The sequence below is a fragment of the Nycticebus coucang genome, chromosome 3 (assembly GCF_027406575.1).
Source record: "Nycticebus coucang isolate mNycCou1 chromosome 3, mNycCou1.pri, whole genome shotgun sequence".
Lineage (NCBI taxonomy): Eukaryota > Metazoa > Chordata > Mammalia > Primates > Lorisidae > Nycticebus > Nycticebus coucang.
In genome coordinates this window covers 144,721,199-144,733,660 of record NC_069782.1, presented here as the reverse complement: position 1 = coordinate 144,733,660, position 12,462 = coordinate 144,721,199, and the positions used below count along the sequence as shown (strand labels likewise).

Here is a 12,462-nt window from a genome sequence, read left to right as displayed (position 1 = left end):
GCACCAAAAAAGAGGAGACAGCTACTAGTAAGAGTATTAATGCTGTATGGAGGACTATAAGCATAGCTGTAATATTTTGAAATACTAGAATAATTGTTTTGTTTTGTTTTACCCCCAAGGAGTCCCCATGAATGTTGTGCTTTTTCAGATATCCTGCAATAAATTTCTATCCACTAATATGCAAAAGCAAAATGGTGCTTACTATATATATATATATATATATAATTACTAATGAAAAGGCTATTACATAACCATCTTCTGGACATTGTCTGGATAAAGAAAATGGCTATGACATAAACATCTTCTGGACAAAGAAAATCATGTCACTAAAACATTGCTTCCTATGTAAAAGCATAACCAAGGCTTCCTTATGTGTTTTATGAAGTTCATCAAAGACAGAACCTTCTGAGAAACAAAATGATGCTACTTGGTCCTTATCCTTTATAGAAAGCCTGCTTCCTTTTACAGCCCAGGCTGATTGATATTTTTCACTGGAAGGTCAAACTGGAGCTGTCACTTGGGAAATCAGCAAGGAGTGGCCATTGGGATCTTCAGAGTTTGTTCCCTCTTCCCACTAGTTCCCCTGCACTTAAATATTTGGGGGAGCTGTATTTTTCTATACTCACAGGGTAACGGGCTTCAGATGAATCTAGAGTTTAGATGCTCAGAAGGGACTAGTCCTGGTAACTAGAATATCCTGTTTGCCATTATCTATTTGTGTTGCAAGGTAATTCATTTCAGGTTGAAATCAAATTGTTTTAAGCTGAGCTGGTGTTTTTATCGGTGTCCTTCCAGTCGGCCTTCCCTTTTAAGTGCCATCGTATTTCAAGCAAGCTGATCTAAAGGAAAATATTACTGCTGCCAACGTGCATTGTAACAAGAGAACAGAGATGTGCAAGACTTATTTTATCTTTTTTATTTATTTTTAAAGCATTGATAGAGGTATGGGAGTGCCAGTCTGCTGGGAGAAGGAGCTGGCTAGTTGTTGAAAGGACAGATGTGTGATGATGGAACAGAAAATCCAGCACTAGTTGTGTTTGCTGTAAAACTGCCACTTAAAGTTGAGGAAGGTAATGTTTAAAATACGTACTATGCATTGTAAAAATCCTGAAAAGCACAACTATAAATCATCAGGCAACACATACCATTAGGTTCAATTTCAAGTTAGTTATTTGGGAACTTTGGCACATAAATGCACTGAAAAAAAAAAAAATCCAGGGACAAGTCAATGCTCGTGATTCACTAAATTTACACTTGGACCTCTTTATAGCAAAGCGGAAAAAGCATTTATCTATGATCTACTTTCCATTTCAACAACAACAACAACAAAAACCCATCACAAAACCTACTTGAGGTCATTTATCCTAGTTTACTTAGAAATTGTTTAGACAACTGGCCTAAGGTGTTTTTTAAAAAGTTGGCATTTGAGTTAAAATTTGAGTGTTTCCCTACCACACAGGACCTGTCCTAAGCCAACTTACACAGCACATGAAAGCACAAAAGTAAACATATTTTGGCGTGATAAGGTCTATAGAAGCAGAAAGCAATGTTAGGAGAGTCTGCTCGCTATGGTTATTTTTTCTAGTGGATTGTCTAGGACGGCAGGAGCTCCTATCTGACCATGCACACAGCCAGTGTAAAGAAGCTTATGCTTAAACAACCATCTTGTGTGAGTGAAAATACCACTTCTGCCCAAAACTAACATTGGTAAACCCTTTTGATGGTGAGTAGAGAATACAGTGTTTCTGGAATGGTCCTTCTGAGGTTTGGTTTCTCCTTCAATTAGAACTGCTCTACACCCAATCCTTGAACGAGGATGAATGATTTCCTCAATTACAGGGGGATGCCATGGGAAGTAGCCAGATTAGAATGGGGGAGTATAGTTTACAGATGCCCACTCAAAATTATAAGGTACTTTCATACCTGGAAAACAAAATAATACTTGCTGTTTTTACCATAGGGCTGGAGAAAGCAGAGCCCTACAGTATCTTGGCCGCTGTGTCTGTGTCACTGCTCCGATTCTGCACAAGAAAGGAAGCACATTAGAATCTGGAGAGGGAATTTTATGTTTATCAAAAGGGCTATGGGCTGTGGCTGAAAGAGTGTCTATCACCCATGTCAGGCATGTCAGCCACTCACAGGTGATTTCTGTAGGAAAATCCCTTCAGGCTAAAGAAAAATCAGTGTTGAGTTAAACTCCAAATCTCTTTATAGCCACTGACTGATCCACCATTCAGGGTTGAAGAGCAGAGTGTGCTCTGTTCACAGAGCAGCTGCTGCTCTTTGTTGCCGGAGAAAGGGGCTCCTGGGTGCACCCCACGGGCACACTGTCATCAGGACCCTCTGGAAGTTTTTCTCTCTTTTCAAAAGCTCCTGGGAGATGCCAGTGGGGCTGGGCACACTTCTTAGGCTCAGGGGTCCCCTGCCCTGTCCTGACCTCCGGGAAGAGTGATGGAGGGCTGCTGGGAGAAGGGACCGTCAGCCCATCCTCCAGAGCACAGGCAGGGCCAGCCTTGGTGTTAGGTCTCAGATCAGGGTCCTTCTGTGGAGGGTTGGAGAGAGGAGTTTAGATTCCCAGCCACACATGATGGAGACCTCACAGAGCCAGGCCACTGATAGAATGCTCAGGCCCGGAAGGCAGTATGGGGACCAAGCTCATAGTTGGCCAGAGCATGTGTGGGCTTTCCTTGGAAAACTCCTCAGCTCCACCAGGGCTGTGCAGCTCTCAGGAAGCTGACTTTTATCATTGGAAAGAACAATTTCTATAAGCCCATGGGTGGGGGGTAGACCCTTGGTTATAGCTGGAGTCCTGGCTGCTCAGGTGCATGTGAGTTTTTCCTTCCATCTGTAGGAACATTCAAAATGCTCCTGTGGCTCAGTGAGTATGGCGCCGGCCCCATATGCCGAGGGTGGCGGGTTCAAACCCAGCCCCGGCCAAACTGCAACCAAAAAATAGCCGGGCGTTGTGGCGGGCGCCTGTAGTTCCAGCTACTCGGGAGGCTGAGGCAAGAGAATCGCGTAAGCCCAAGAGTTAGAGGTTGCTGTGAGCCATGTGACGCCATGGCACTCTACAGGGCGGTACAGTGAGACTCTGTCTCTACAAAAAAAAAAAAATCAAAATGCTCAGCAGGTTTTTATCAAACTGAACATATTTGAAAGTTCAATGAAAATCAGGTGGAAACCCTACTGGGCATATACCCAGAAGACCAAAAATCACACCATAACAAAGATATTTGTATCAGAATATTTATTGCAGCCCTATTCATAATTGCTAAGTCATGGAAAAAGCCCAAGTGCCCATCGATCCACGAATGGATCAATAAAATGTGGTATATGTACACCATGGAATATTATGCAGCCTTAAAGAAAGATGGAGACTTTACCTCTTTCATGTTTACATGGATGGAGCTGGAACATATTCTTCTTAGTAAAGTGTCTCAAGAATGGAAGAAAAAGTACCCAATGTACTCACCCTTATTATGAAACTAATGTAGGACCTTCACATGAAAGCTATAACCCAGTTACAACCTAAGAATAGGGAGAAAGGGGAAAGGGAGGGGAGGGAGGGGGGAGGGAGGCAGAAGAAGGGGGATTAATGGGATTACACCTGCGGTGCATCTTACAAGGGTATATGTGAATCCTAGTAAATGTGGAATGTAAAGGTCTTAGCAAAATAACTAAGAAAATGCTACAAAAGCTATGTTAACTAATGTGATGAAAATGTGTCAAACGATATATGAACCAAGCGTATGGTGCCCCATGATCATACTAATGTACACAGCTATGGTTTAATAAAAAAAAAAAAAAAAGAAAGAAAAAAATAAAAAAGAAAATCAGGTGGAAGGAGAGTGACAAATGCATTTTGAATGTGAAAATTCAATAATGAAAAATTTACAACCAAGTCTCAGAAGGATAGGTACTTTCCCCAGTTCTCAGAGTGCTTTTCCCGGTGTGATCTTGGAGGGGAAAAAATACTCTCAAACTATTTGGCAGTGGGGGTTTAAAGAGACAATGTTTTTTACTTCAATAATTAAAGTCCCGATTAATGGCACATTATACCATAAAATGTTGGCTTTTAAAAGCAGGTCTGAACTTTTACGCAATCTGTTTTTGATCCTGGCATGTACACCTGTGTGTGTACAAGCTGACAATAACTATAGTTCAAACTCTTAATTAAAAAAATTTGATAAAACTAAAATGTCAAATGTATATAATAATGAAAATACTGTTGTAGCACCAACCAGATGGCTTGTATTCTTTGGAAAGTTATTTAACGCATCTTTGAATTAGAATAACTTTGTTATTTAAGGAACTCCCTCTAGCCACAGACAAAGGCAGCTCTTTGGCCCAGTGCAGTGAATCTGCAATTTGCCTAATGGTAAGAATGACCGAGGAACTTATTAAGAATATTGCTCCCCTGGGCCCACCCCAGTCCTTCTGAATCTGAATCTCTACAGGTGAAGGTGGGAATCTCTGCTAACCCAAGGAATTCTTATGATCAAGTAAGTTCCAAACTCAGCCTAGTAAATGGCAAATGGGTTTTGGAAGTTGATTATTTTTAAAGTGTACATGGGCAGAATTAGTACATTTGATGGATTTTCATTTTTTAAACCCTTTAAACTATAAAACACATTTCAAATCATAGTTTTATGTTCACTAAAAAAATGTATCATGCAGGACAACAAAATGTAAGCATTGGCCCCTTCTTTCCTCGTTTGTAGGTAAAAGGCAACAATTCTTATCTAAATGTCATTACGCAGTAGTTTTAAAAATATTCTACCAAAACTGTATATTATTTAACAAGAGTTTAATGCTTCTATAAACCCAAATATCAAACTAGTTTTTTACAAATCTCTATATCCTAGAAATATAGGAACTTAAGATATTGAGGAAGTCTTTTTGCAAAAACCTACCTGATGTTTACCAATGGTGAAAAGATGGATGAAAATTAATAGATGGATTTGTAAAACAATTGGTAGAAAAAACAGTGGTGTGGTGGCTCCAGCTACACTGCATCAAGGCCCCGAGGTGAGGGGACCTTGCGTTTGTTACCTTCCAGCAGCACAGCCGCTCTGCCAGGTGGGCACCATCACCTCCCTTTGCAGGTGGAAAGGCTGAGGCTTCAGAAGATAACGTGGCCTAGCACCACACCCCTCAGCTGACGTCTTTCCTCCGGCCTTGGGCCAATCTCACTCTAAAGGACTCTATGGCGTGAACACCATACAGTCACCTCTATCTTATGGAAGCCAAAAGAAAATGATATTGGTGAGGACAGCAAGTTGTCAATTACATATTTAAATATGTCCTATTGGAAGTTTTCCGAGTGATATAACATAGGCATCTATTAGCTTTGTCGGATACCTACCTAGATGTGGTATCTATTGTCTTTCTCTGTGAATCAGTAAAATAAATATTCATTTAAAACAATTGTGAGACTCTTAATCCTCTAAAATTTATTACATTAATTTGTAAGCATGGGTAGATTCTTTTCCAACAAGAATTTTCTAGCTCAACACCAGGTTAATTTTTATAACTCCATTCTACTTAACCAACATTTTTTCCTACTTGGCAGAATAAACAAAAATTGTAAAATCTAAAGAATTTTTCAAAGTCTTTCTAAACTGAAATGTTCTGCATTCCATAAAGGTAAATTTTCAAGAGCTACAGTCATTTAAATACTAACATCTAAGAAAGTATCTTAAAAAATGAAAGCATCCAAATTTAAAGTGTTTAGGGGGAAAACAAAACACAGATTCATAGTGATTATTCTTAATTCTTGATGTCTTTTCAATCTACTTCACCTGAGGGCAAAAAAATTTATTGCCAGTAAAAAGCTTTCATAAGTTGAGAATATATTGCATAACTAGCCACACAGTTAAAAATATTGGGCCCGGAAAGGTACAGTATGACCTTACTTAACGTTGCATTGTATTATTGACAAATTCTCCAAAAGTTGAATTTTCAAGTTTTAAGAACCCAATGGGATTTGAGGTGGATACAAGTTGGAAATTCTTTCACAGTAATACGAGCTGCTTAGCTGTAAAAACATAGGTGATATAGATTTTACATACAAGTCTGTACATTTTTGTACAAATGTTAGAGAATTAAATGAATTGGGCAATTGCTTTATTTTTTTAAATGATCATATGTTTGTAATCATTAGTTTTGTCAATTTATTCTTAAACTCAACATTGAGAGAGTCCAAAAAGAAGACTCCAAAATTACTTGATTGTTTTTGGCAGACATTTACAAACTTAGCTCACTCGTTTTTGAGAGAGAAAACATCATTGGGAAGTAAAAACAACCAGTGACCTCTTCCTCCAAACCCCCCACAGGCTACAGATCAAATTACTGTAAGAATTTGTCTTATTTTTAATGCATGGAAAATAGCAACGTTATCATGCCGGCATAAGGGATATATATTATAATTCATAAATGCCTAATTATTAAAATAATGACATAGTGATGGTTAGATGCAACCTAGTAATCTTACATAAGATGCAACTACATATTGTACGATCATTCCTGTTATATATTACATTCAATCTTCATCAAATTAGGCTATGTATAAATGGCATTAGGAAATAAACATTTAATATCACAATAGTCTTATTTTGCTACTGTACAACCATGGCATGCAAGTAACTATGCGTTAGCTGTAAACAGTGAAGTGTCATTACCTTCCAGAAGTCCAAAGAACGTGAAAAGCACATGTATAGTACTGACATCAATTATATTTAAATTACTTTCATATTGAATCAAACTCTATCGCATACAGCAGCTTTGGACATCTCTCTCTCAGTCCGTACAGATCCTGTAGTCACCTTGAAGTTAAGAAACTGCAATTCCAAACTACTTCTGTTAATGCTCCTGCTAAGCTTTGGTGAACTGTGGTCAACAGCAGGACACAGATTATTCTATGTTCCAGAGTGAAGCCTGTTTTATTGTAGTTTTCCTTTCTGCCATAATTCAGAGTTTTGTGTCAGTATGAATATGCTGAACGTGGGCAGCACTGAACGTCTTTTCTAAAACGTAGATTTTTTTTTCTCACGACACCGATGTGTTCATGTTGGAAATCGGAGGAGTGCTGTGGATGTTTGGCAGCCAGGGTGCTCTTCCCTACTTGTGTTCTAAGTGAAGTAGTTGGCAGCAGGAACGTGGGTCATATTCTAACTTGAGAGCTATCACCTCTGAAATACGTCTTATAACATTTGTTAAAGGTAGATAAAATCTAGCAGTTAGGAGAGGAAGGCCAAAAGAAAAGGATCTGTTCTTATAAAAGTGCAGATGAATCATTATGGTCTGATCCAATGATTCCTAGGCAATTAAAAAATTACTATATTAGAGCAGAAGCTCGCACACCGTAAAATAACCATTTCAGCTCTCTCCAGGTTGTGGAATTGGAGGCTATTTTTTGGAAAGAGGGGAAAAATTGATTGTTGGACTGGGTTTTCCATGCTCTATCAGTTCTGATAATGAGTTAGGCAGTTGGCATGGACAACGAGGACGTCGTCCACACTCAGAATTTTAATAAACCTCCCGCAAAGTTGTTCCTACCATCCATCCACATGCTCATTCCAGTCTGCATTCCAGTTGGGTAGAAAACTGTCACGTTCTCAAACTAGGTCTGGACATGATACAGTCATGTGAAATATTTAAATATACTACCTACATCCTACTAAATCAAAATCTTGCTTTTACATTTATAAGGAGATAAAACTGCATTTAAAGACATTGCAATTTGTCAAATTCCTATTCATATACAAGTGATTTAAGTTTGCAGATGAGGCAAAAACTGTACAATTCTTATTCAGGCATTATAAAATGTCTTTAAAGTTTTGGATATAAACAGTTGATTTATATGAATTACATATTTTTCATTTGCATTAAGAAACAATATACATCTTTTTCCAGAGTAATTTACGGTGACTATCATAAGCGTTAGATAGCCGTAAAAACTGACTTTATCTTCTGTGACCACCTATATTGTTACTTTTATAAAACTCATGAACATTCTTTGGCCACTTGCGTCATCGCCCATTTGTACCGGGCCCTGGATGATGCAGAGATTTGCCTCCATAAAGTCTGAGGCCACAGAACAGCTTTAACAGAACCATTTACAAAATAAACATTACAGAATATACAAGAGTGGTTCCCATTTCTCAGACACAAGTTCCTTGACGTGTTGAGAGGTGTTTTCGGTTTCGGACTCCTGAAATCTTGTCTTTACTATCTGAAGGCTTCTGTTGTGAAATGTCTATTAGGGCACTGGCGATTGCAAGGCCTGAAAGAAAAAAAGGAAGGCATTTATATGTTTATGTGATATTTCTGGACTGGTGACAGTGGCAGCTTAATTCCCTGTTTTCTATTGCTTTACCTTTAGTCATCAAAAGTTTAGCTGTTGATTAGAAGTTATCAGGTAGTCTACCCTTTGATTAAAATGTTTCTTAACATTTTAGTGACATATCAACCATGAACTTCACATGTGAAGAACAAATATCAGAGAAAGTTAACTGGCTCTAACTTTGGACCATCAAATTGGGTGTTTGACAAAACATCGCCTTCAGTTGTGAATAAAACTCTATACCTTAGCTTTTATGTCTAAACACAAGTTTGCTCTGGAGGTACTAAAAATTTTCAATGTTACTCTTTTGTTTGGTTTTTAGGAACAAAACACATGAAGAGTTTTTAAAAATTTAGAGCAGTGTTAGGTTTCCATATAATTTGAACGAATAGTGATACAAAATTACCAACTAAAGTCCACAGTTTATAGTAGAGTTTACTCTTCGTGTTACACAGTTCTGTGGGTTTTGACAAATGTATAATGCCATGTATCTGCTATTATAGTATCATACAGAATAGTTTCACTGCCCTAAAAATTCCCTGGGTTTCACTATTTACCCTTCCTCTGGAGAGCACTGATTTTTTAAATGTCTCTGTAGTTTTGCCTTTTCCAGAATGTCCCTTAGGTTGGAATGTCATACAGGTTGTCATAAGGTTGGAATCGCATCTCACGTAGCCTTTCCAACTGTCTTCTTTCACTTGGAAATGTGCATTTGATATACCTCCGTGTTTTTTTCCCTTGGTAACTCATATCTTTTTATTGGTGAATATTCTTTTTTTTTTTTTCCAGGGCAAACTGTTGTTAATAAGACTCTACTATTTGAGATGGTTTATTGTGGGTATATGAGGGTTTGTTCGTACTTTCCCCTTTGGAAGGATAACTTGACTGTTTTTGCTTCCAGTTTTGGGGATTGTGACCAAAGCCATTATAAACATCTCCGTGAAGGTTTTTGTGTGGACGTAAGTTTTCAATTCACACGTGCCGACGAGCATGATTTCGGGATTATGTGGTAAGCTTATGTTTTAGCTTTGTAAGAAAATGCCAAACTATCTTTCAAAGTGGCTGTACTATTTTGTATTTATATCAGCAATGACTGAGAGTTTTTATTGCTTTGGTTCTTTTGGGCATTTGGTGTTATCAGCCTTTTGGATTTTAGCCATTCTAATAGATGTGTAACAGTATCTTGTGGTTGCTTTAATTTTCAATTCCCTGGTGACATATGATACTGACCATCTTTTGATATATTTATTTTCCATTTGCGTATCTTTAGTAAAGTATCTGTTCAGATATTTTGCCCATTTCTAATTGTGTTGTTTGTTTTCTTATTGTTGAGTTGTAAGAGTTCTTTGAAGATTTTGGGTAGCAGCCTTTTATCAGATATGTATTTTGCAAATATTTTCTCCCAGTTCTTGACTTGTTTCTTTTATTTCTCTCTTCAAGAGTAAGAAAGCACTCCAGGGATAGAGTTGTATTATGCATAAATGGACATGGAAGAAAGACAACTTGTTGAAATTTGGCTGATAAATGTCTTAGATATTAGAAAAGGACCTAAACTATTATCTGAAGTTTTATTGGCAGAATATGGGCACAAAAGTGGCCCTCTATCTAGCATAGATAATTAAACAATATTTTTTTACATTAACTTGTTTTATTATATTGTTTATGCAATGATTGACAGGAACATTTGGTAAGATGCTCAGGGATAGTAAAAATTCTCCTAAATTTACACAAGCAATGGCTCAACCAAGTATTCTGGCTTTTCATAGCTATAAATGAGTCATTTTAGTTTAAACTGAGTCACATATAATTATTGAGTAAAACAAAATGTGTCAAATCACCACATTAAACTGAGAGGTCACCAAAGGTCTTCTGGTTTGTTTTCCTTTTCCCAAGGCTTTGGAGACTTGACTTTGAGTTGAGTGGGCGCAATCCCTGAGCCCTCACGGGCATCTTCTGCACATGCTGTTTTTAAAGAAAGGCCTCACTTTTGGATCTTACCCTCTGTGAGATAGCATTGCATTATTTTATTCCTGTGGGCTGTTTTATTCCAGGTAAGCTTCAAACATCATCTGGCAATAAAGAGAACTGCAGAGATTTATGGACAGAAAGAAATGCCGATGAGGGACATGGGTGCTGTACGAGGAAGGTAAAGCAGCTGAGGTGGTGCTGCGGAAGGCGAGGAAGGGCCAGGATCAAGGAGTCTGTGAAAAGGACCAAATGGGCCAGCAGGGTCAGGTCTGTGGCAAAGGCCATTAGATTTCCTCAAAGAAGATTTTGGTGATTTTTGAGTCATTTTCATATCTGAAGATGAAGCCTGGAGGTTAAGCGAGAAAAGGGGTGAGAGAAAATGTGTTCAGAAGACATAAGGGGAGCACCAAGATCATGATGGGGACTAGTTTTAAATTATGGTGTGTGTTTTTTTTTTTTTTTTTGGTGGTTGGTGGAGACGAGAGGATGAGGGAAAAATGAATAGTTAAGACATGAAGGGAAAGGTGTTTTTTTTTCTTGTTGTTGTTGTTGTTTTGGCCAGGGCTGGGCTTGAACCTGCCACCGCTGGTATATGGGGCTGCCGGGTGCCCTACTCCTTGAGCCACAGGCGCTTCCCACAAAGGGAAAGTTTTTTAAAGAGTTGGGATGAAGGATTAACTTTTTGACTAAGTGTGAGGAAGAGTCATATTTAAATACCCATATTTCTACCCTCAGGTCAGAGGAAATATGTGTGGATACAAAAGATTAGATGAGTGCAATTTTTTAGGGAAAGTTAGCATCTAAAGTACATTCGAAAACAGAAGAGATGGTATTTGTGGAGAAAGGGAAATTTACAGTGTTAGAGAGGAAGGAGATTAAACTAATCACTGGCTAGGCTACTGATCTTACAAATTATACTTTTAATGGTTACTGTTCAGTAATTTATTCTTTTAAATTATTAAATATTATCTTGAAGTTCTTAGAGATAATACAAGTTTAGAGTTTAAATACAAATTGTTTTCTTGACCTTTGAAAAGCATAAGTGAACTTCTAAAGTGTCTAACATAGATCTTATAAGTATTTATTCTACTATACTAAATTAATATTTTGTATTTCTTTAACTAATGGAACTAAAGAACATTATTATCATTTTTTTCACATCACAGACTGTGGTTGTCTTAACTGAAAGTTCAGGCAGATCTTAAATTTCCACAGATCCGCTGGCATACTTCTGTCATAATTTACAACTTCCTGCTATTTCATTCCTGGCACCATCTTATCCAAAGATGGCCAAATGTGACAAATAATATCTGTCTCCTTTAAGACATCAACATCCAAATATGAAATCACTTTATTTATTAAATCACTGCACGACCTAGTCCAAAGAAGCTCTGAAAAATAATACTTTTCCATTTACATGTGGTTGCAAATGTTGTTTTCTTTACAGAAGATATAGCACCAGGAGAGGAGTAAACAGTTAAATTGCCAAAATAGGAAATTCCATGCTAATTCAAAACTATCACTGTATATTTGCTTTTAGCATATATGAAACCCAAGGCCTAATCAACATACTACCTTTCACAATATATCTTGGGTTTGTTTTCCTTTTTTTTTTTTTTTTTTTGCAGTTTTGGCCAGGGCTGGGCTTGAACCTGCCACCTCCGGTATATGGGGCCAGCGCCCTACTCCTGGAGGTACTGCCCCATACCTTGGGTTTCTTAATGATTCAGAAGCTTGGGAAACACATTCAGTTGAAAATAATCACAAATAATATTTCAGTTTTAATTTACAAATAAAATTGCAAGTCATGCTTATTTTAATTTGACCGTTTTTTGCCCTTTCCTATGAAAATGCAGCATTCAAATGTATTTTCAAAACACATTTGGCAATGTGTATGTTGGAGACCTTGCATTCCTCCAGGCGGCGATATTTGAGTGTCGACCACGTGTACACTCACACAGGACACGCAGGGCTACTTGCCACAGTCTTGTCTTCTTGATGAGCCAAATGAGGCTTTCATTCAGATTTAAGCTTGGGTCCTTAACTAGACCACACAGGCTTGTGGGCCATTTTATTCTGTATAAATCTTGTGATTTAATTGATAATCATAATAGGTACATTTGTGTATGTGTACCTTAAATGCCAAGTTA

General features: G+C 37.8%; 1 protein-coding gene across 1 annotated transcript in view; it reads right to left on the bottom strand.

Moving 5' to 3' along the window:
• Positions 1-6,354: 6,354 nt before the first annotated feature.
• Positions 6,355-12,462, bottom strand: part of ATRNL1 (attractin like 1) — a 723,386-nt gene continuing 717,278 nt past the window's right edge. The window contains exon 29 of the mRNA XM_053583937.1: positions 6,355-8,284. Within this exon, the coding sequence (XP_053439912.1) occupies positions 8,163-8,284 (122 nt within the window). The 3' untranslated portion in view covers positions 6,355-8,162. The remainder of the gene's footprint in view (positions 8,285-12,462) is intronic.